Source organism: Camelina sativa, chromosome 2, assembly GCF_030686135.1.
Source record: "Camelina sativa cultivar CO46 ecotype springtype chromosome 2, ASM3068613v1".
Lineage (NCBI taxonomy): Eukaryota > Viridiplantae > Streptophyta > Magnoliopsida > Brassicales > Brassicaceae > Camelina > Camelina sativa.
In genome coordinates this window covers 19581445-19605880 of record NC_141881.1, presented here as the reverse complement: position 1 = coordinate 19605880, position 24436 = coordinate 19581445, and the positions used below count along the sequence as shown (strand labels likewise).

Here is a 24436-nt window from a genome sequence, read left to right as displayed (position 1 = left end):
AGTTTTAGTAGAGCCGTGAGGCGAGCTTGGAAACTGAGAAGAAACTGAGAACTAAGGCGAGCCTGAGAACTGTTGATGGAAGCCACTCCCTCTGGTCGAGTAGCCGTTGCCACGTCCTCTACCTCTATTGCCACGTCCTCTGCCTGAGAAATTTGAAGATCTCATGGTGTGGAAGGCGAGATGTGGAGAGACATCAGGAGAGGTTGAGTAGCCTTGAAGTTGATCCTCATAACCAGTTAGGCGAAAGATCACGTTTTCATATGTTGGTTGAGGACTTCGATCCATTAAATCTTCAATAACAGTGATCATTGGCTCATAATCACGACTCATACCTCTTAAAGCAGCAAAAATCTTCATCTTTTCACTAACAGGATCACCAATAGAAGCTAACTGATCGCAAATATCTTTAATGCTCCTAAGATAGTCAGACATGTTCTTGTCTAATTTTTCAGAGTTTTGCAGACGACGTTGCTGTTCAAACAGCCTAGAGGAGGAGGTGCGATTAAAGTGAGCAACTAGAGTATCCCATACCTCTTGAGCTGTTGCAGAGCCCACGACTAGACGAAGAACATTCTCGGTCATTGACCCAAGCAGCCACGCCTTAACAACTTGGTCAAATCTGGACCAACTCTCAAAGTCCGGATTGAGAACTTCTTCAACCTTGCCGTCTTTGTTGCGGATAGGTATCTTCTTCTCCGGTGATTTGCGAGTGCCATCAACAAATCCAAGTAGATCTTGAGATTTGAGAAAAGATTCGAACTGAGATTTCCAGATAATGTAGTTTTGCTCAGTGAGCTTTAAAGTGACACAATTTGAGATCTGTAACGAAGGAGTAGAGTAAAGGTCCATGGTTCTATCCATGGCTCTGATACCATGAAAGAAGATAGAGAAATAGAAATATATTTTGTTTTCTTATTTCTTCAATCTTAAGTTTCTCTTACAAAGACATTTTGTTTTTATAGTGATACAATGTTTTAACCCTAGAGTCTAGATGCTTCCACTCTTGTCCAGCTGGTGTGTTTTGTTTCATAGTGTCATCGGTATCACATGATCCCAGAAGCTCAAACCTATTTTGTAATGTTACTTTCGGACCTCCTGCAGCTTCTGCTGATCCTCTGTTCTTGTCGCCTGCAACATCTACTAATCCTCTGACTCTCTCTGTTTTGTCTTTGTCTTTTGTTGCAGGTAACCGTTGACGTGAATTGGACTCAGAAACTGATGGGCTTGAGCTGGACCTGAATTTTTTTGGGCCTTTAACACAAACGTTGCCGTTTGGAGCTGTATTGTTTATAAGTATCTCTTTAACTAACTCAAACGGCAACGACACACGATCCGCATCCGCGGGAGCCTGAGCCATGGGGACGTAACGTTTTGAAAGAAAGAAAAAAAAGTGAGATGTGAGAGTGATTGATTCTTGAATGATCAAATGGGTTTCTTGTTTCCTTTTTCGTTTCTCAGTTAGTTTTTATTGACTTTAAGCGCGAGATCAAAATTCAATTAATCAGCAAGCAAATTACGGTTCAACCGAACCAAACTGGTGACCAAATTAAAATGAACAAAGCAAGCGAATCGGTTACGTGTAACCGGACTGAATCGGTCAAGTTGTATATATTGGGTTTGCTTGCCCTACTTATTTAGTATGAAGGTGGGCTTAGTTCTTTTGTTGGGCTTATTAAAGCCCATTGCAATTCTTGTTTGCGTTTTCGATTTCGTATCCACCGCAAAAGAAACGAATGTGTGGGATGGATGGGATGAACATAGACGCTCCCAGAAGAAGAAGAAGAAACGATTTTGAGATTTCGAAATTTTTGTATTGTCCCCAAAATATATATATATATATATATATAAAGGAGTTCCATTTGAAATCTCTCTCTGCGTAGTCAAAAATTAGGGTTTATTTCAATCCAAAGGAAGAGGATTTTCGAATTCTGTAGTACAAAATCGTGAAATTGTTATGTCGGCGTCGACGGTGTCTCTCTCCGGTGGAACCCTGATGCAATAGTCTTCAATTCGTCTCATCTATATGGAACACCTAGCTATTGGGTCCAACGATTCTTTGCAGAGTCAAGTGGAGCAACACTTGTCACTTCAACACTCAAGGGAAACTCTTCTTCTCTTGTGGCATCCGCAATCTCCTGGAAAAACAATGGCTTAAAGGTAAACCGAGAGAAATACCCGCAGAAACTTCAATCCTGAACTCTCATTCTGAGCCAATTGTGATTTAATATGTCTCTGAAGGTTTTGACTTTATGAGTTGAGATTGAAGCCACTCTTGATTTCCCAACAACGTTTGTGTTTTTCTAATTTAGCCCTCGTTTATGGCTTTGCTATATCTTATGTTTTGACAGAAGACTGTCTTGTTGTAGTTCCAATGAGACAAAAACCAGTGATGGGTCCTATATATATATCCTATTGTGTTTATCTTCCTCTTATCTTATGTCATCACCATGACTGTCTGTAGTGTTCTTTTTCTAGCTGTTACCATCACAACAACCAAGAAAGGGTCAATATGGATTGACGGCCATGCCAGTGGACACTTACAAGGTTCTTATTCCTTCTTTCTGAATTCCCTATAGAGCCTTGAGATGAGAGGTTGAAGAGAGAGTAAATATTGGAAGAAACAAAATATTCATTCTTTTTAGTTTGATTGCAGGGACATGGTTTCAGAAACGATCTTTTACAAATGATGGTTGATATAAAACCCCGTTTCATCCGGTTCCCAGGTAATATTTATGGCTAATAGTGTTTTTGTTGCTTGTTCTGTCCAGATACACACTTCCTAGTTCATTGTGGTAAAGAGCATGACTTAATTAAGATGAAAAAAGCTAAAGTTTATTCTTTACTCTGGATCTTTGTGAACGTAGGTGGTTGTTTTGTCGAGGGTGAATGGTTAAGTAATGCATTCCGCTGGAAAGAAACCCGTAGGACCTTGGGAAGAGAGACCGGGCCATTTTGGTGACGTTTGGAAGTATTGGACCGATGATGGGCCTTGGCCACATTAAGTTCTTTCAAGTGAGACCTCTTTTTTTCTATTGAGTCTATTGTAGCTTATATTCCGCAAGCTCGATATCAAAGTTAAATGAACATTCTTGTAGTTGGCAGAAGACATTGGTGCAGCCCCGATATGGGTGTTTAACAACGGTATTCTTTCATTCTCCGACTAGTATCTCTTCTGTATTCCAAAACTATCAACCTTAATTTTTACCTTTTTGCAGGGATAAGTCATAATGATGAAGTTGAAACTGCCAGTAGCATGCCCTTTGTTCAAGTATGTTACGAAACCTTCCTCTGTTTCACTTGGAAGAAGCTGGAAAACCAAAACTTTTGCCTCTTTTTGTTTCAGGAAGCACTCGACGGTATTGAGTTTGCCCGAGGAGATGCTAATTCGACATGGGGATCTTTTCGAGCTAAAATGGGACGCCAAGAGCCTTTTGAACTGAAATACGTTGCCATTGGAAATGAAGATTGTGGAAAAACATACTACAGAGGTTTTGCAATTTTTCGATTATCACATTTCACTTAAGAATTTTATCGAGCATCTTTGAGATAGTAAATGAGATTACAACTTTACAGGAAACTATATTGTGTTCTATGATGCTATAAAAAAAGCCCACCCAGATATCAAAATCATCTCCAACTCCGATGGATCTTCTCATCCGCTCGACCACCCAGCTGATTACTATGACTTTCACGTAAAAATTTCTGTCTGGCCAGAACCTGTAAATGTGTCTTGTGTTCTCTCTTCGTCTCAAAAAGTGTTTTCCTTTTGTCAACAGATTTACACTTCTGCTAGCAATTTGTTTTCCATGTATCATCAGTTTGACCGCACTTCACGCAATGGCCCAAAGGTGAGATTATAACACAGCTTAATTCCCAAAACGAAAAGTTGAAGCTTTCAGCATTTTGCTCACTCGTGATTTTTGTCTTGCAGGCTTTTGTCAGTGAATATGCTGTGACTGGAAAAGATGCGGGTACGGGAAGTCTTCTTGCCTCTCTTGGAGAAGCTGCGTTTCTCATTGGTTTCAAGCTGCGTTTCCCTTGAAAAGAATAGGTTTCCTTCAAACTTCCTCTTCCCAGGCTTTAATCGCAACTAAAAACATCGAACGAGTAAACATCTGATGCTTTCTTTGTTGCAGTGATGTTGTGGAAATGGCTAGCTATGCACCACTCTTTGTGAACACAAAAGATAGACGGTATCTCTCACCTAGTTTCCACTTCTTTTCCCATTCTTATGGTTACCGGGGAAGCTAAGGCAACAATTTCAATTGGTTTCAGGTGGAGCCCTGATGCAATAGTCTTCAATTCGTCTCATCTATATGGAACTCCTAGCTAATGGGTCCAACGGTTCTTTGCAGTGTCAAGGAGCAACTCTTCTCACTTCAACACTCAAGGGAAACTCTTCTTCTCTTGTGGCATCTGCAATCTCCTGAAAAAACAATGGCAAAGATTACATACGCTTAAAGGTAAACCGAGAGAAATACCCGCAGAAACTTCAATCCTGAACTCTCATTCTGATCCAAAAAAAGAAAGATAAAAACTGTTTCAAAATCTGTTAATTTTGGATTCATATACAGGCAGTAAACTTCGGAGCTACCTCAGTAAATAATGAAAGTGTTGGTAACTGGATTGGACCCGAGCGTGATGAAAGTTTCGGGATCAAAGAAGACAGTACTTACATCTACCAATGTGATGGATGAAAATTCCTTCTCACAGCCAGAGAAGGTATAAAATCAAGAAACAGACAAATCATCATCATCACAAGTCCCCTTTTCTTACTGCTTAAGCTCTAATTCTGACTTTTTTTTGCAGGTGGTGCCACATGAAAGCTTGCTAGAGATGGCAGAGGATGATCTGACCGTTGTTCTCCCGCCACATTCCTTCTCTTCGTTCGATTTGTTGAAGGAATGTGCAAAGATAAATATGCCAATTTCTGATTCTTCTTCTCATCAGAAAACTACCACTCTCTGAAGAGTTAACGATGACAATAAATATGAATAATTTACTGCAAGTCTTTGTAAATAAACTGTTGTTTATGTTGTTGGTCATTTACCAATTTCAGTTTAATGTTTTACAAATGCAATGCTCTGTCTTCTTTATGTGTAACGTTGAGGAAAAACAGGAGCAGAAACAGAGCATCATTTATTTTCTAGCATATATATACGAATGATTGATTCTAATACGCATACACAACTCTGTACCAAAACCTAAAACTTCTCAAGATCGTAATACAAAAACTAAAACCAGAGGTCAATTCAGTAACATCTGTAGATAGATAGTATCATAGTTGACTACAACTACATGGTAGACGATCAAGAAAGACAAAGACCAAAAAAAAACAGAGCATTGAGAAGAACACGGAGCAACCCACGTATCTACCCTCTTACTCTGGAACCGGAATCAGACTACGAACATAAACATAGCTACAAAGTGATAGGCCACCGTCGTCATGCTGTTCACGTCTTCCAGTCTCAATTTCCCTGACGACACCAGTTTCATCAATATCGTAAAAAGTGAAGACAGAAACCAAATTATCATCTTCTTCTTCTACAGTTGCCTCACACCATGCCATGATATTTCTGTACTTGCCGATGGAGTATCCCGGACGAGTATCGAACCGTAACTGCGGAATTAGGTCAGGGCCAGTAGTGACATTGAAATAATTGGCAAACGAAACGACCTCATCACTCAACTTGTTTGTCATCCACACCTCAATGTCCCTTGATCCTTGTCCACCTTGTGTTAAGAAAGAGAGTCTATCTCCATTGAAACATTCTAATCGGCTAAAATCCATCCAAAAGTCAGGACACTCGCATACGTCCTTGAATATTTCCTCGGAGAAGTCAAAACATAGAATGAAATAACGTCCATCAGCACCTTCATTTGCAACCCAGTACATTTTTCCCTTCACAGACACACACTCCACCTCCATACCTATATTCGCATTAAACCCAGCTGCATTAATACCTCTCCATGAATCAGACATGAATTCATAGATCTCAAAGACTCTAATTGTATCGCCAGGGGGAGAAGACGACAGGTTATAACCAAACCTCAAGATTTTGTAGTTGTCACGAGATGCATCGTCGTCGTATCCAATCCCGAAATAATCATCTACCCAGTGATGAACTGATGGTTCGATCCATTTGACTCTCCTCAAAAACGGATTCCAAACTGCGAGACTGACGTAACCTCCTCCTCGTACCGAATCTTCACATATACAGAGCATGAGTCCATCACAATGAACCATCCAAGAAATCGAAATCGGATCAAGAAACTCGTTTGGGACTGGTCTTTCTGTTAGGATTCCGGTCACCGGGTCCATGATTTGAACCAAATGATCATCAGCGATTCTTAGGAATCGTTCGGGAGTGTGAATGTGATGATCCAAATGCTTTTGCTTGAACTTTATGTCGCTGCTGATAAGAGCGTTCCATTGCTTGCACGTCTCTTTGAATCGGATCAAAGATTCAACCGGAGTTCTGCAAAGTATCTCTTGGACTAACTCAAACGGCAACGACACACGAACACGATTCGCGGGAGCCTGAGCCATGGGGACGTAACGTTTCGAAAGAAAGAAAGAGAAAAAAAGAGATGTGAGTCGAGTGAGAGTCTTGAATGATCAAATGGGTTTCTTGTTTCTTTTTCGTTTTCTCAGTTTGTTTTTATTGATTTTAAGCGCGAATTAGTAAAGAAGGAAACGAGATCAAAAGTTCAAAACTGAGGGTTCAAATCATGGTTCAACCGAACCAAACTGGTAACATTTTAACCCTAAAATGAACAATCCAACCGAATCGGTTACGTATTAACCGGACTGAATCGGGTCAAGTTGTATCATTATTATTGCGTTTGCTTTGCCCTAATAATATAGGGGTTATACCATACTCTTACTCCTTACTTAGTTATAAACTAGAGAATGGACCCGCACATACGTGCGGGATTAATTTAGAAAAAAAACTAAGTTTGTAATTAGGTTTGGACTATGCGGAGTTACATTTGTAAATGTATTTGTTAAAAATGTTATTAACATTCATAATCCAACTTTGTACCAATTTATTTTCAGTTTGGTTTAGAAAAGAAGATGATTAGATTTAAGTAAATTAAAAAATAGTAAGAGAATGATAGTATATCAGTTTATGTCTGTTTCGGAACCCGTCCTGTCCCATATACGGTATGTCCTGTTTTTTTATCTTATAACCGTAGTTCTAATAATATTTTATAAATTTGAGATTGTATATTTTAGTCCAACAAATAAGGAAGTAAGTAAAAGATTCGCATCCACATAATATTTTATTTGTAAATATAATTATTTAGTATAGCATTTATAACATAAACTTATATTGGTTTACCTTCATCAAATTTCTAAATGTTTGAAATAATAACCGCTTCACCATAAATTTTGGATTCACATGAAATTTAATTTAACTATCGTAATTTTATAATCTCATCTTGATATACTTATTTCTTGTTCTTTTTTTCTATGAAAATTATAATGTTGTAATTTTATAATTTTTCTTCCTACCCTAAAGAAATCAAAGTAACAAAAGAGAGCTTGTTACCCTACAAAAAAAATCATTTATACACATAAAAATATGTTGAAACCCCATAAGCCCCCAAATATATCAACCTGCAACAACAACAACATTTGACGTAAATTGTCTTCACATCAAAAGTATATGTAGGATTATTACCATACTCCTTTATAACCATTTTACAATCACCAAAGCCCAAAAATAAATAACAACAACGTTGTAAGTGGTGGATCCATTCGACTGAACATTAAGAGAAATAGAGGTGACACAGAAAAAAACATATACCGGATTTAGAACAGTCCATCCGAGAGTACCAAACTCATTGAAACCATTAGTAAAATGACTATGAATAACTTACAATCTAAGCCGATCAACAACCTGCCATTGCCAACACAAATTCTCCTTGGATAATCATATATAAAGCCAAACTCCAAGGCAAACGTCATAGGGAGTGACTTCGTAAAACCCTAAAAATCACAAGAATAAATCACATCAGTCTCTAAAACTTATATTAGCATAATGTTTAATGAAAAAAAAATGATAATAGAGAGGAAGAGAGTACGTTACCATCGTTAAATTAAAAGTATTGACATATATTTGCCTTTATTTATAAGGAGAAGAAGTGTGTCCAACAATTTTAACAAATAAAACTTAACAAAATATTTGATATCACCATTCAATATCTTAATTGTTTGTCAAAATCTATTTATTGTTTGTATCCAAATTCAAAAAGAATTATTTCTAAATATACATGATTTCTGTAATTAATGATTAATTACGCTAATATTATAAGATTTCTCCGTTTTTAGGTAATTCAAATTGATAAATCTTAACAAAATATTTGATATCACCATTCAATATCTTAATTTTTTGTCAAAATCTATTTATTTTTTGTTTCCAAATTCAAAAATAATTATTTCTAGATATACATGATTTCTGTAATTAATGATTAATTACGCTAATATTATCAGATTTCTCCTTTTTAGGTAATTCAAATTGATAAAGATATGGGAAAAGTCTCGGAACATATTTCCATATTTTTTATTCTCATTAATCTTTTCATTTTATATATTAGAAATATTACAAAATTGATGATAAATGTTTTAATATAATTATAGTGTTCGTTTTTGTATAGCTATATATATATATATATATATTTTTTTTAAATTATATTTTACGAAATATTTAATTAATTTCAACTAATTAGAATCTCTAATCAATTTAATGTATAATTTTAAATGAGATTTAATGTCATGTTTTAATTTGTAATCGTGTTTTGAAAAAATTGTATAAATCTCTAACTATTTTTTTTGCAACAATCTCTAACTTTAGTTATTAGAATATTTGTTAAAGATTGAGATCTCTTATACTGAATCATTAATATAGTTTCCTAAAATATTTGAATTTATTATTTATACTGAATATAATTTCATAAAATATAGGAATATATCATTTCTAGTTAATATAGTTTCCTAAAATACTGGAATAATTTGAATCAAATTTAACACACGACTAAGTGTGTTTAGAAAACTATAAATATTTAATATTTAATTTAGAAAACTATTTGGAAAACTTAATATATTTGAAATAATTTATTTATGGGTTATAATCATATCCAAAATTAGATCTGAAATCTAAGTATCTTTCGTTATAACCAATTATGAAAAGAGTTAATCAATTATTTTTTTAATAATTATTACCATTGTTTTAGGAAAATTTAATTATTTTTTTTTTTAATTATGTAGGCAAATTGGTCTGTTTGGCAACATGGATATATGTCATGTTTTATTGTTTTTTTTTATCCCTAAGTGTACTCCCCAATTAATATTATAGATAGAATTAATACCATAACTCGCGCTTAGTTTTGTTTTATATAAGTAGAATCCAATATATATATATATATATATATATATATATATATATATATATATATCTTATTATATAGATATATTTGAAATGAATTCAAGAAAGTAAAAGAAACTATATACTGCTGTGCAATGGTTTTGAACCTTGACAATTTCTATATTTTTATATCCAATCCAATATATATATTCTTGATAAGCTAAAGGAGCTTGATATACATATTTGTAGAGATTTGTCGTGCTTAGAACATGATAAACATCGATCACAATTCCATTACCCCAGATTATATAATTAAAAATGCTTTAGAGGTGCTAAAAGATTATATTGACTTCTTGTATGATTATTGCAAAAGCCACCTGTATTTAACTAAGGTCAATAACATTAGCTGATTTCAGTATATATGGTAGCAGAATATCAACAAACACCAAAAAAAACAAAGAAAGCTCTAACACAAAACAACCCTTATCATATCTACAGTCTTATACTGGAACTGGAATCAAGCTTGGAACATACACATAACTAGTGATAAGCGGGTCAATAATGGAGCTTGTAACTTCACGTCGTCCTGTCTCAATTTGTTTTCTTACACCACCTTCATCAATCTCGTAAAGAGTGATACAAGTATACATCTTACCATCTTCTTTTACAATTTTCTCGCACCATGCCATGATATTTCTCTGCTTGCCAATGCACCATCCCGGAAAAACCATAAAATCTAGGGACCGTACCATAGGAAGATCAGGGAGAGTCACAATAAAATATCTGCTAAAAGAAACAAGGCCATCAGTCAACTTGTTTGTAACCGACACATGAATCTCCCCTGTTACTTCATCTTGTTGTAACAGAGAGAGAGCCTGTCTCCATTGAAACATCCTAATAGCTCAATATCCGAATAGGGCGGAGAAACGCATATGTGCTTGAATGTTTCCATAGTGAAATCAAAACATATAATGAAGTGCTCATTCTTCAACTCCTTCTTCTTTCTATCAACCCAATACATATTACCATTCACAGATACGCCTTGAACATCAGCATCTATATTCCCATCAAACGTACTTAGCATCAATACTTCTCCACGAATCAGACTTCAATTCATACACGTGACAGAATGGTTCTGATTTATCACCATCATCATCATCATCATCATCATCATCGTTGTCGTCATCATCATCATCTTCAACTTGCAAAGCAGCAATACAGAATGGTTCTGATTTATCACCATCATCATTATCATCATCATCATCATCATCATCATCATCATCATCATCATCATCATCATCATCATCATCACGATAAGAAAACCTCAAGATTTTATAGTTATCACGAGATGTATTGCTGTATCCAATCCCTATGTACTCACAATTCTTGCGAGTAGTTAACCAGTTACGAGTAGTTGACCAGTTACGAGCCAATGGTTTGATCCATTTGATTTTCCTCAAAAGCGGATTCCAAACCGCGAGATTAAGGTCACTTCTTAATCCATGACACAGTGACACATACACATGAGCATGTCGCGAAACACGTCTGGGATTGGTGTAACCGAGAGGCTTCCGGTCACGGGATCAATGATTTGAACTCTCTGACGGCTATCGATTCTTATGAATCGTTCCGGAGAGTTATTGAAGTGACTGTGCATGAATCTGTTGTCGCTGCTGATGAGATGGTACCATCTCTTGCAAGTCGATTTAAATCGGATCAAAGATTCAGTCGGAGTCCTCTCAAGTATCTCTTCGATTAACTCAAACGGCAGTGACGGTAGCAACAAAGGCTCTGCCATGAACGCTCTCGCTATGAAAAAATCTGTATGTGGTTTCTTGTTTCTTTCTCCTTTCTCCGGCATGATTTTAACAAGGGAGAAGGAAACGCGAGGGCTATATTGTGACTTTGTGACCAAACCAAAGTTATGATCCTTTTACTAACCGACTTGTGAGCAAACGAAGTTAACGAACTGGTTACGCTTCTTTGTTTTTCCCTTGATTTTTAACCTGTAAGCGAATCGGTTACGCTATAACCGGACCCATACCAATCGAATTATAAGTAACGTTAAGGACGTTAAACGATTAGGGTAAAATTTAACGTCCGGATCTCATATTAATATTTTTTTTTTGGTGAGAAAAGGGAGGTAAACCTCCCTCAATTTATTAAATAAAATGAAACTACACTCGAACTTGCCGTGGAAACACAACCCCACGGTCATCCTCCAAACAAATAGAGTTCACACAATCTGAAACCGACTCTAACAAAAGAAAACCCAGCGGTAATGAAAACGCATAGTTCGCCAATCCATCAGCAAGACGATTGGCATCCTTATAAACATGTGAAATACGGACTATCCAGTCCCTTGCAAGAAAGCCATGGCACAAGCGTACCAGAAAAGACAGCGGATGAGCATCACTAACCCCTGCCTGTAAAAAACCGACCACCATCTCCGAGTCCATCTCTATCTCCAACCTCCTCACTCCACGATCCCATGAATACACCCCCCCCCCATAGTTCAGCCAAGACGATTGGCATCCTTATAAACATGTGAAATACGGACTATCCAGTCCCTTGCAAGAAAGCCATGGCACAAGCGTACCAGAAAAGACAGCGGATGAGCATCACTAACCCCTGCCTGTAAAAAACCGACCACCATCTCCGAGTCCATCTCTATCTCCAACCTCCTCACTCCACGATCCCATGAATACCCCCCCCCCCCCCCATAGTTCAGCCAATGGTGCAGAACAAATCCCAATATTCAATACAAAACTCACAGACCAACGACCATCCTCATCCCTCAACACACCCCCAGCTGTAGCTAACCCGGGATTACCTCTTGAAGCCCCATCAGTGTTTAACTTCACCCAACCCTCAGATGGTCGTTTCTAAGAAATCAATCTCTCCTCCAATACCACCTGACCTCGTACTCGCACCTGCAAATGCTTATGGACCAAAGAAAATTCATTCGCGAGATCCTTTAAAAATTTCACCCTGTCCCGACACTGCCCATTTGCGCCAAAGACATTCCCACATCTCCATTTCCACCCCCACCAAGTCGACAGAGCAAAAAGTGTGGACCAAGTACTCTCCCCTATCTTCCCATCATCCCCAAGGTTCCCATACAACCACTCAAGTAAGGACTTAGAAAAGAAATCCCTTCTTGTTCTCGGTGGGATTAACCGACGCCAAACACCCGCCATAGCAGGACAATCCCGCAAAATGTGTAGAAGAGTCTCCTCCCCACCTTTACATACTTGACAGATACTAGAGTCACATAAATGACGCCTTTGTCTCTCCTTGTTGGTCATAAGCACTTGATGCATACCTAACCAAAGGAAGAGGTGAACTCGCTCTGGAACAACTGCCCGCCACACCCTCGAGAATAACATACTAACATCCTGGCGTGGTACATTCTCCCGAGTAAGCAACGAATAAGCTGATGCCACCGTAAACTCCCATCCTGCGTTTCCCCCCATGACAGTCTGTCTGCAGCCCCAGAGACACTATCCATTACTACTGAACTCAACTGCAGAACCACCTCAGTCGGCACAAAAGGTGAAATCTGCTCCATCAACCAACTTCTGTCATTACACCATAACTCCCTAGCAGAAACATCTACCGCTCCTCCCGCCAACGCACATGTTCGCAGAGCCGACAGTGGGGAGCTCATTAACCATTTATCACGTCCGGATCTCATATTAACTAGGTTTTGAACCCACGCTACGCGTGGGTTTATTTGATATATTTTGGTGAAAATGATATATGATTGATGATAGTTATAAAATATTATCTTATAGAAAATTTAAATTACTATTAAGGCAAAATTTTATTTCAGATACACAATTTCAAAAAATATATATAAATCAGTTGTGTTAAAAAATCAAATTTGATCAAAAGAATCATGAATTTAACTGGACGTCCAGGCAAGACAGATCATATATTTGAACTGGTGACCTTGCATATCCTAAACCATTTATTTGACCATCACACAAACGAAACATTTTAGAATCATGAATTAATCTCGTTTTCTCATATCTAATTGACCGCCACCATCTACGTCTTTGTGTTTTTTTCCACTGTTTTCTTACTATTCTTTTTCTTTCTCACCATTTTCATTGTCTTTTCATGATAATTGTCATCATTACTTTTACCGTTCGGTTCTTCCTTATACTCTTCTTCTTCCTCTTCCTCATCAATTTTCTCACATTCTTCCACTGAATAATCATTTAAAACTATTTTTAGACTACCAAATAACTTGTTGACCCATCAAACTCCAAGAAAAAAATCATTGTCTATTTTCTCATTATAGTTCATGGATCAGCATAGTCACCACATGCACTCAATTATTGATACTTTCACTTGTATACTTATTCGGTTTTAGATCCACATGTATTCAAACTTTTTGAACCAAAATCTTTAATACTACAAAGCTGCAAATTACTTGCAGAGAAAGTAATATGAATACATGTATAGCTAATAAAAGTGTGTTTATCGTCGATCCTTTTTCTTTAAACCTCAAATTAACTCAAACAACATCAAATCAAGGTCTTGCAAAGTCAATCCTTCTTCCTTAGACCCAAAAGTCATACATAAAAACATGTTTTACAGTTCATAAGAGATGTAAATCACAAAAAGAGATAAATAATATATTTTCAAGATATTAAAAAATCAAATATATAATTTTTAATAATACTTAAATTTTTAATTTTAATAGACTTTCTATTTTTATAATATTTTAAAATTTAGATGTTGTTTAAATACTTATAACATTTTAATTTTTAGAGTAAAATATGAACAATACTTAAACTTTTGATAGAGTTTCTTTAAAAAATGTTAATCAGTGACATGTTGAATCCAAATAAGTTGTTTAAAATCCTATGTGAACGGATTAAAGAGCTTATTGCTCCAACTTTTATTAGTATAGATAGGTTGACATGTTGAATCAGTGACATGTTGAATCCAGATAGGTTGTATGAACTGAACACATTAAGCCAACTATATTACTTTTACTTCTGCATAGTTTTTTAATTACTAAAATTGTTGTCTCAAAAAATATTTCGAATAAAAAATACATTACATAATATATTAATCAATGATGTATTATCACAATAGTGTATGATCACCATTTAGAAAACCTCGGCTCCGTCCTCATCTCTTATGGAGAGAACCTTGTGTCCAACCTCCTCCACCATAGAGAGAACCTTGGCTCCGCCTTCCTCACATGGGGAGATAACCTTGCGTCAAACCTCCTCCACCTTCCTCCCTTGGCGAGATAACCTTGTGTCCAACCTTCTACACCATTGGGAGAACCTCGGCTCTGCCTTCCTCCTGTTTGGAGAGAACATGTTCACGTCTTTTTGTTATCTCACAATGGCTTGCTCCGACAACCAATAAAAGTAAAAACCTTTTTCTAACGTCACAAATTTTTTTTGATAGTAACTAATGTTAAATTTCCCAATATATTCGTGGAAATGTCTTTGACACACCATGATATAGTCTCTGTCTTTGTAATGCCTCAACCGCCACCTTGCTTAGTGAGACCATGTCCACTCTCAGTCCATGGGCTCACCTTCCTAACTGGTCCCTACATCTATTTTGATGGCCGGTTTGTTACGTCTGGGAAGCTTTAAAAACTTGTTTTCCGATCCTAAAAATCAACAAATGATATTTTTCTGTGTTTTGTCCCCACTCGCACAGTTCCGACAATCACTTCCACGAAGGTTACCCATCATGAAATTCTCTCAGGACCCTTGACCGGAAAAATAAGTGCATTTTGGTGATATGTAGCCAAAATCAATTCTTTTAAACTTTTCTGCAAACCAGGGTGTCACATTATTTGAGCTCATATGGATCTATCAACAACAATTTATGTTTTTCCAATATATCTATCTATGTTTGTTGTAAGCTTGTGTTTGATTAGCCTATTTTATCTATTCATGAGGTTGATGAGCTTCTACTTGTTATCTCCCTTTGGGATTGAATGAATAATGGTAACAATTATGTTTGCAAAATAAAGAAGAGTTTATGACCAACCAATCAAGGTTGAGAAATTAGAAGAAAATTAATTTGACATAATTAAAGAAAAAGTAGAAAATTATAAGCATGGTAATACATGAATCCCAAATAATTCAAAGATGAAAATATAAATTAAATAAAATATAAAAATACTACAATAAATTTTTAAAAATACAGTATTAAGAAAAGTAGACACATATATTATTTTTTTTGGGTCAACATATTAATCTTACATATTCCCAACTGAAAAAGAAGAAAGTAGGAAAAAATTTTGGTTTAAAAAAATAAGAAAAATTTAGCTTCCCATTAAAAAAATTACCATTAAACAAAGTTGAAAGTAGTGTTCTTGAATAACTTAAAATTAAAAATAATTGAATAATATTATAATTTCGAATTTATGAAATATATATATATATATATATAATCTTCTTATAATTATTTTAAAAAACTTTGTATTTTTTATAAATTCTGTAACTTTTGATAATTATCTACTTACATTATTAATACTTTTTTAAACAAAATATTTTATTTTTGTTGTAATGAAATTCCTCCTAAAAATTATTAACTTAGGGTAAAATTTCATTTCCTTTTCTTGGTTTCTAAGTTTCCTTTCCCTGATCGGTCTCGCTCCTCCTTCTAAATCCAATTTCCTGGTGTTGTTTTTTTTTTTACTATGATTCTTGTGTAAACTCTTTGTAAAAATATATTTTAATTTTGGACGTAATATATGACCAAGAGTTTGCATCCATAGCAAAATATACAGATCCTTTTTCCCCTCTAAAGCCTAAAACCCTAGACGAGCTCACACGACGGCCTAAGGCATGGATAGTTCATAGAGTCATATAGAGGGGGGATTCATAGAAACATGCTGTCTCCGTCACATAACCTACAGGCAGAGGAGTATCCGGCCACGCGGCCATTGAAATCCTCGCCAACTTTGAATAGCTTGGACTCCAATATTCTAAGTTCCCAATCGGTTATATATATATCTATTAATTTCACTCTAAGAGAGTATTAGTTGAGTAAACTAGGGTTTTAGCAAATACTATATGTGACGCATGATTGATTCTGATAAACTACACATACATGATTAGATTATATATCAAACATAAAACTTGTTATGGTCATATAATACAAAAACTAAAACCAGTAGTTAATGTCAATAACATCTGTATAGTACATTTGAACAGAGCTTTAACAAAAAAAAAAAAAAAACAGAGCATTAAGAATTCGAAACGATCCTCATATCTAATCTACCAATGTAGCTGGAAGCGTATTCATACTTATATACATGCCCTTATATGACAAGTGTAAGAAAAGTATGAGTAAATAAATATTAAAAAGAATATAAAACAAAAATAATTAATAGTAATATTAACATTTATTATTTTTCTTAATCTTGGTGAAAAATCCTAAAAAACATCTATTATGATACAGAGAAAATACTATTTAGAAATCAATGATCAGATAACACATGATTAGTTTTGGGATTTATAAATCCATAAACCAATAAAAAATTTGTCGTGGTTGTTTTTGTAAAAAAACTACTACATCACTAGTTTGTGATTTAGGTATAGAATGTTATAAATCTGATTACGTTTATAAATTATAATATATTATAAGTTAAACAATTTTGAAAGAAAAACACATTTTATAAAACAGAGGATTTTCAAATAATTTCATAAGTTAAAAGCAATGAATTTTTGTATTTATAAACCTTTAAACAATATTATTAGATACACATACAGTCAGGAAAAAAAGAAAAAAGAAAAAAAAAAAAAAAAGAGTTATATAATCCTATGTGGTCAAGAGAGGGCCACGACAAGTATAGGCCCATTAATGGTCCATAAGTACCACTTTTGTTCGCCGCGACAAGAGAGGAAACACAAATAAACAACAAAATGGCTAGCCGGAAAGCTTTGTTTAACGTTCACCGGATCATTCGCTCCACCGCCGTCGTTGGCCGGAGCTCCGTCATTCGTATCCTGTTAATTTCTGGTAATCTTACTTATTTCTCTCCACCTTAATAGTGATATTATTTTAGTTCGTGAACACGTCTGAAGTTTTAGGAATTTGATGTTTTTATAGGAATCGAGTTGATTTAGGGACGAGGTTCTTCTGTGTGTCACCCCAGAATTTTGATATTGATCTCTCTAACGAAGAGAATAAGAGAAGAACGATCAACAGGTATGGTTTTAATTTTTAGGATTCGATTTGTTTAGAAAAAGTCTCAAAGTTTTGGTGATTTGATTGTTTTTTTTTTTGGGTTCTCGTTATAGGTTGTTGTATAGGAGCAAGCAAAGAGGGTTTCTTGAACTTGATCTTGTTTTGGGAAATTGGGTTGAGGAGAATGTTAAATCCATGGATGAAAGTGGTGTTCAATCCCTAATCCATGTCCTGAATTTGGTATGTTCCATTTTCTTTTTTATAAATTTGAAACTCTCTAATGATTAGGATGAATCTGTATGGTTAGGTAGAATTTGAATCTACCAAGTTACTTGTATTGAGGAATTGTTTAGCCAGGTTGAGGTTGTTTCTGTGATCTTAGCTTGAAATGATCCCATTTAAGAGTTAGGGAATGTTAACTAGATGTGAAACACGATGATATGGATTTGCTAAGAGTGGATGGTGAAAAATTTTAGCTGTTCATAGTGACCTCCAAGAGGGAAATAAGAATTTGTAAGAGTAAAGTGGATTTAATCTTTCTTGCTATTGGCAATTATGCAGGAAAACCCTGATCTCTGGAAATGGCTAACTGAACAAGAACAGCCTCCAGAAGCGGTGAGCTCAAATCCGGTAACCAAAACCTCTTGACCATGCCTATGTTCAAACGTCTTTTGTTTACTTCAATGATTGAAACAATCTTTGGTTGTGATATTAAAGGTGTTCTCGGCGTTGCACGAGAAAGTCATGAAGAATCTGAACAAGCATTCAGCACCAGAGACGCGTGCAGCAGCTGGACAGCCCTGGGTCAAAGGCTGGGACGATTTCAAGAAAGGCCGTGATGCTCCCATTTCAGGGAACCAGTAAAACATAAACTCCTCTTTACAAAAGTAACAAACTTCAAATATACGTTGATATAATTGTATTAATAAAGAACCAGGCCGTGAAGAAGGTCTGATGACGTTGAGATAGTTACAGTCTTTGTGTCTTGTTTGTTGAAGTTTCTTGATAGTAATATTGGTATCATGGGATTGTGCTTTGATTCTATAAATATATGTGCCGAGTTTGTAAATTCAGGGGCCTTGGAAGTTTGGAACCAATATCACTGCGGCCTTTAGTTAGCTATTGATGCACTACTGTATATCTATCAAGTTCCGGGACAAGTGTATGTTACTCTTAGTTCAGCAATGGTCAATGTGAGGAGAGAGTTGTGGATTGTCAGAAATAGGGATTTTATCATAGGTCAGACTGATTAGTCGAGTCAGGTTCATTTCCATAATGAAAGCCTAGCCTGTTATGCAAAAAGGGCTGATTTCTTTTTTTTTTCTTTTTTTTTGGTAGTTTTTGAATAAACATCTTCATAAAGAAATAAAGACAATCGATAAGTATTTTTATGAAACTCAATAATGACATCAAATTGGTATTTCTTGGAAAGCCACTTGATCATGAAGATATGATTGACTACATCTTTGATGGTCGATGTGGAGATTATAAAACAATAGCGGATACAACTAATGGCCGAGAAAATTGGATGTCTTTCGTTGAGCTTCATAAAAAACTTATCAAGCAAGAACTTGATCTCCTCTTTGTGCAGCCAGAACAAAAACCGTTTTCAGTCTTGCCCAACACTACTTACACCAGTGGTCGAGGTAATTGGCTCTCACCCTCACAGCCACAACTTCAAGGTTCATAAGACACTCAGAGAAACATCAAGATAGATAAAAAAAAAGAGCAGGTTACATCATCAAACTGGAGATAAGAATTAAGCCTCGGCAAAATATAATTATCAATGTCTTAAATATATATATATATATATTGAATGTGGAATGTGGTTTTTAATTATACAACACTATAATATCGATTATAGAGTATATCATATGGTTGAAGGAACTTACGTTTTTTCATATTCTAAAATATGTTGGGACTTTTAGAAGCTTATTTTCATAAATTTTGCCTCAAAGAGTCTAGCAAATACTAAAGCCATCTCTACTTCATCCCAACTTAAATCACTTAAACTTCAGACCTAGCTTAACCTCTTAAAATAATTGTTTTTTCAATGTTTTGATAATCATACCAAAGCACATTTTATTATGCCCCAATGAGTAACATTATTTTAAACATGTGATATTGAACATTAAAACTTTTTCAAATTTGGACCCATCATCACCTCAATTTATGCATGCTCCAGGTGGTGTGTCAAGAAAAATCTAGTCCCTCTTTGGACCTGTCAAGTGTCAACAATCATCAAAAGAAAATAAACCTTTCAGAAAAATACTAATAAACTATGAATACGAATAAAGGTAATTTTTGATTTTTTTAAGCATATAATATATAGTGTATGTCTAAATTATCTATAATCTATACAAAGTTATAAATCAAATAATAATAAAAATCGTATTCACATAATAAATGAAGAATATCCCATGAGAATCTCAACTCCGCACCATTGGAGAGATTGGCCCCTTCTTCTTCTTCTTCTTCTTCCTTCTTCTTCCTTCTTCTTCTACCTTAAGCTTCACCTCTATCATCAGCACAAATTCTCAATCTCTTCTTCAAATTTAGATCCTTTCTTATCCTTCTTCAATCTTTTGTATTCGATTCATCTCTCTTCACTCGAATAACGGATTTGAGATTCTCTCTTAACGTTACGGGGGTTGTAAATGGTGAGCGTTTTGGTAGATTCATTGCAGATCTGAGTAATACGATGATGTGATCACAAACCCAGAAACGAAAAATCTGATCTTTTTTCTATTCTGATTCGTTGATCATGTCGACGACGACGACTCACGGCGTGGAGCATGTTGGTTTACCGACGAAGAAAATAGAAGCGAAGAAATCGAAACAGGGATCATGTTGCAACCCGGTTAAGAAACCTGGACCAGTTTCAATGGATCATGTTCTCTTAGCTCTCCGCGAGACGAGGGAGGAGCGAGATTTGCGAATCAGGAGCTTGTTCAGTTTCTTTGATTCTGAGAATGTTGGTTACTTAGATGTTGCTCAAATCGAGAAGGGTTTGTGTGCGCTTCAAATCCCGAGTGGGTATAAATACGCTAAGGAGTTGTTTAGGGTTTGTGATGCGAACAGAGACGGGCGTGTTGATTATAATGAGTTTCGTAGATATATGGATGATAAGGAGCTTGAGCTGTATAGAATATTTCAAGCTATTGATGTTGAGCATAATGGTTGCATTTCTCCTGAGGGTCTCTGGGACTCGCTCGTTAAGGCCGGTATAGTTACAGATTCTTTATGCTCTGAGTCTGTTTTGTTAAATCATTGTATGTTAAGCTGATGATCTGATTTGAGTTAGATCTTTGTAGGTTGATAAGATTGTGGTAATTCATATGTATGTGTGATCATTAGTTAAGATGAGACTCTTGTGAATCTGAGTGGTTATGTAAATCAGAATTTGTTTTTAGTTTTTGGTTCTTTGTGTATCTATGAAGTTTGAGTATTGTTGTACTTATGAACACTTCCTACGGATGTGTATTGGTTTCATTTGGTGTACTTAGCAACCTCGTTTCTGTGCATTTAAGAATACGGCTTGTTATTGAAACTATTGACCACCACTTTTGTGTTTATGCTCTGTATTCGTCCTATAAGCCACAACAGTTTCTATTTTGCAGGGATTGAGATAAATGATGAGGAGCTAGCTCGTTTTGTGGAACATGTTGATAAGGACAATGATGGAATCATTATGTTTGAAGAATGGAGGGATTTTCTTTTGTTGTACCCACATGAAGCTACCATTGAAAATATATACCACCATTGGGAAAGAGTATGCCTTGTTGATATTGGAGAACAAGCTGTTATTCCACAAGGCATTAGCAAACACGTAAAGAGAAGCAACTATTTCATCGCAGGTGGACTTACTTAACTGTTAGGAGCTTATTTTCTATGAACAACGTAAAACAAAGATTTGGTTTTTGAAGTTTTTTGACAACAAAATAGTACTGTCGCAGGTGGCATAGCCGGTGCAGCATCTAGGACGGCAACTGCACCTCTAGATCGCTTAAAAGTTCTATTACAAATTCAGAAAACTGATGCTAAAATCCGAGAAGCCATAAAGATGATATGGAAACAGGATGGGGTTCGGGGGTTTTTCAGAGGTAATGGGTTGAATATTGTGAAGGTAGCACCAGAGAGTGCCATCAAGTTCTATGCATATGAGCTTTTCAAAAACGCTATTGGTGAAAACATGGGTGAAGACAAAGCAGATATAGGCACAACTGGTAGGCTTTTTGCTGGAGGTATGGCTGGTGCAGTGGCTCAAGCCTCTATATACCCTTTGGATCTTGTGAAAACTCGGTTGCAGACTTGCACGAGCCAAGCTGGTGTTGTTGTTCCTAAGCTTGGATCACTCACCAAGGACATATTGGTTCATGAGGGTCCACGCGCCTTTTACAAAGGTCTTTTCCCTTCTCTTCTTGGGATTATTCCTTATGCGGGTATCGACCTTGCTGCATATGAGAAATTAAAGGACTTGTCCCGGACATATATTCTTCAGGACGCCGGTAAATCTCTTAGTTTCTCTATCATTTTGTTCTGTCTTAATCTGCTTGAACGTAGACTCATAAAACTGGTCTCGGGTTTGGTCTTCAGAACCAGGTCCGCTTGTGCAACTAGGATGCGGAACAATCTCAGGAGCTCTTGGAGCAACGTGTGTTTATCCTTTGCAGGTCGTGAGGACAAGGTAATTCCATGGATGGACTATATGTTTTCCTGCTCTCTCTCTCTTTCTTAACACAAACTCCATACACAAGCATATAATCAGTTCTCGTGGGAATATATTGTGACACAGAATGCAAGCAGAACGGGAAAGGACCTCGATGTCGGGAGTATTCAGGAGGACGATAAGTGAAGAAGGTTACAAAGCACTCTACAAAGGGCTTCTACCGAACCTTCTAAAGGTTGTTCCTGCTGCCAGCATTACGTATATGGTTTACGAAGCTATGAAAAAGAGTCTAGAACTTGATTGATTAGTGGCTTCACTTGATTTTGATATTGACGAAAGAGTGGGAATAATAAAGGAGAACCTATAAAACTAGGTTATTTTTAACATACATAATTCTTCTAAACATCATTTGTATGAGATAAATACTACTATAATATTCTTGTTTCCCCCAAACGTTTAATGTCAAGTGTAGAAAGCTCTCTTTACTTTAGAGATGAGAAAATTGTAGTGATGCTTCTTGACTTTTGTTTTGATGATTCCAATTGTGGTGTATAAAAAGGCAAAATAATAATAGAGGTTCTTGTCTTGGGATATATTTTGGTGTAGTGGAGAGTGAAAGCAAGAGTTAGGTAACGTCTTGTCATTCTTGGTGTTTACTGAACAGAACATCTTCTCTTTCTGGTTTGGTTTCGACTCCATATAAAGAATTAAAGATCATCAAGAAAAATGAGAAAAGTATTCAAGAAATAGTTTTGGGAAACACCAAAAAACGTGAGAAAAGCTGGAAAAACGTTACAGTTTAGTAAATTTAGTAATAAATAACTTTCCTATGATTCTAAAGCATCAAAGTGGACGTGCCGGAGTGGTTATCGGGCATGACTAGAAATCATGTGGGCTTTGCCCGCGTAGGTTCGAATCCTGCCGTTCACGCTTTTTAAAAATTTATTTTGCTTTCCTGCTCTTTATAATGGAAAAGAAATTCCAGAATAGTTTTAACTTTAAGTGTGCTCTTGCATACGTTGTACTTGTTGTACATGTACAAATATGGCTCTACCATATGTTTTTGAGTATCCCTATATAATAAAACGGAAGTACACAACATTGTTTTGTATACTGTATAATTTTAATAAATTAGTTACAAATAGGTTACAAATTAAATTTTCTATTATTTGTATAGTTTGGATTTATTGTTTCCAAAAATCTTAAAGAAAATTTTCTTAAGAATCATTAATTTGATATCATCTAACTTACCATATTAATTTTCTTTATTAAATTATTCATCAAATAAAATCCTATGATATCTAACTTAACATATTAATTTGTTAATTATCATTATATGAGTCTATTTTGTGAAACAATAAATTATCATATTATTTATTATAATTAAAAAATAGTTTTATTTTCAGATATACCATAAGTTGAATTTTTAAAAACAAATATAAATGATTCAATCTATAAAATATTCAAGTTTAATTAATATTATTCTTTAAAATAATATCTATTAAATTAAAAATTTTACTGAGTAACGGGTTAAAATTTGAATATTTAAATTCAATTTCATACTTTTTTGTTGAATTTTATAATTTTATATAATATAATAAACTTTAAATAATTTATTTTGAAATATTTTAAAATATTGAAACTAGATATTAAAGTTAGAAACTATAAACACTCTAAACTGGTTTGTTATAGCATTGTCAATAATATGTTATTATAATATGAAAGAATTTTCAAAAACCAAATATATTAAAACAAAAAGTATAACAATATATTAAATTACTCATAATATAATAACTCGATTTTTAAAAACTAAATTCTCAAAATTATATCTTATAATGACATTCAAGTCATGAGGTAGAATATACATTGTTGAAATAACTTCACGTACATAAACTAATACAACATATTAAAATTTTATTTTAAAATAAAAAATATACAAAATTTTTGTATAAAATAAAATTTAACCAATGTTATAGCACAAATACTTATCTCGAATCATTAACAATATAAAACTTATAAAATAAGTAGCTTTTTCAAGTCATCATATTTAGCATATGATTTTATTGCATAATATTTGATCCAAAAAAACTTTTAAAAACAATTATATAAATTATATTTTATATAAAAATTACAATATAAATAAAATAAATTTCAACTCGTGCTCTAGCACGGGTCTTAATCTAGTATATATATAGGGCGAGAGTCCGAAACTAAT

At 35.1% G+C, this 24436-nt stretch overlaps 1 protein-coding gene, 1 non-coding gene and 4 pseudogenes across 5 annotated transcripts; 4 read left to right on the top strand and 2 right to left on the bottom strand.

Annotated features, from left to right (window-relative positions):
* The first annotated feature begins 2018 nt into the window (after positions 1 to 2018).
* Positions 2019 to 5080, top strand: LOC104752600 (alpha-L-arabinofuranosidase 1-like; annotated as a pseudogene). Its single transcript, XR_015580784.1, has 14 exons — positions 2019 to 2157; positions 2462 to 2544; positions 2654 to 2723; positions 2865 to 3012; positions 3096 to 3141; positions 3216 to 3268; positions 3344 to 3488; positions 3574 to 3692; positions 3777 to 3848; positions 3932 to 4051; positions 4137 to 4193; positions 4276 to 4463; positions 4575 to 4722; positions 4810 to 5080. The product of XR_015580784.1 is annotated as an alpha-L-arabinofuranosidase 1-like (transcript).
* A 300-nt stretch (positions 5081 to 5380) lies between these two features.
* LOC104752590 (F-box protein At3g08750 pseudogene) lies at positions 5381 to 6550 on the bottom strand (annotated as a pseudogene).
* Positions 6551 to 9871: 3321 nt separating this feature from the next.
* LOC109126787 (putative F-box protein At3g10430 pseudogene) lies at positions 9872 to 11232 on the bottom strand (annotated as a pseudogene).
* A 6016-nt stretch (positions 11233 to 17248) lies between these two features.
* On the top strand, positions 17249 to 18621 carry LOC104725835 (succinate dehydrogenase assembly factor 2, mitochondrial-like; annotated as a pseudogene). The gene is made up of 5 exons (XR_015580783.1): positions 17249 to 17384; positions 17456 to 17573; positions 17666 to 17792; positions 18114 to 18182; positions 18270 to 18621. The product of XR_015580783.1 is annotated as a succinate dehydrogenase assembly factor 2, mitochondrial-like (transcript).
* Positions 18622 to 19904: 1283 nt separating this feature from the next.
* On the top strand, positions 19905 to 22711 carry LOC104725819 (calcium-dependent mitochondrial ATP-magnesium/phosphate carrier protein 2). Of its 2 annotated transcripts, none has more exons than XM_087485987.1 (5): positions 19905 to 20776; positions 21159 to 21409; positions 21509 to 22060; positions 22149 to 22239; positions 22348 to 22711. In XM_087485987.1, exons 2-5 carry the CDS (start codon positions 21244 to 21246, stop codon positions 22523 to 22525), a joined length of 987 nt encoding a protein of 328 aa, XP_087342113.1. In that variant the 5' UTR covers positions 19905 to 20776; positions 21159 to 21243; the 3' UTR covers positions 22526 to 22711. The 2 variants fall into 2 exon arrangements, with proteins under 2 accessions (XP_087342113.1, XP_010442859.2); XM_010444557.3 differs by having other exon boundaries at positions 19910 to 20776; positions 21173 to 21409.
* A 358-nt stretch (positions 22712 to 23069) lies between these two features.
* Positions 23070 to 23151, top strand: TRNAS-AGA (transfer RNA serine (anticodon AGA)). Its single transcript has one exon. It is a non-coding gene; the product is annotated as a tRNA-Ser (tRNA).
* Positions 23152 to 24436: the final 1285 nt, after the last annotated feature.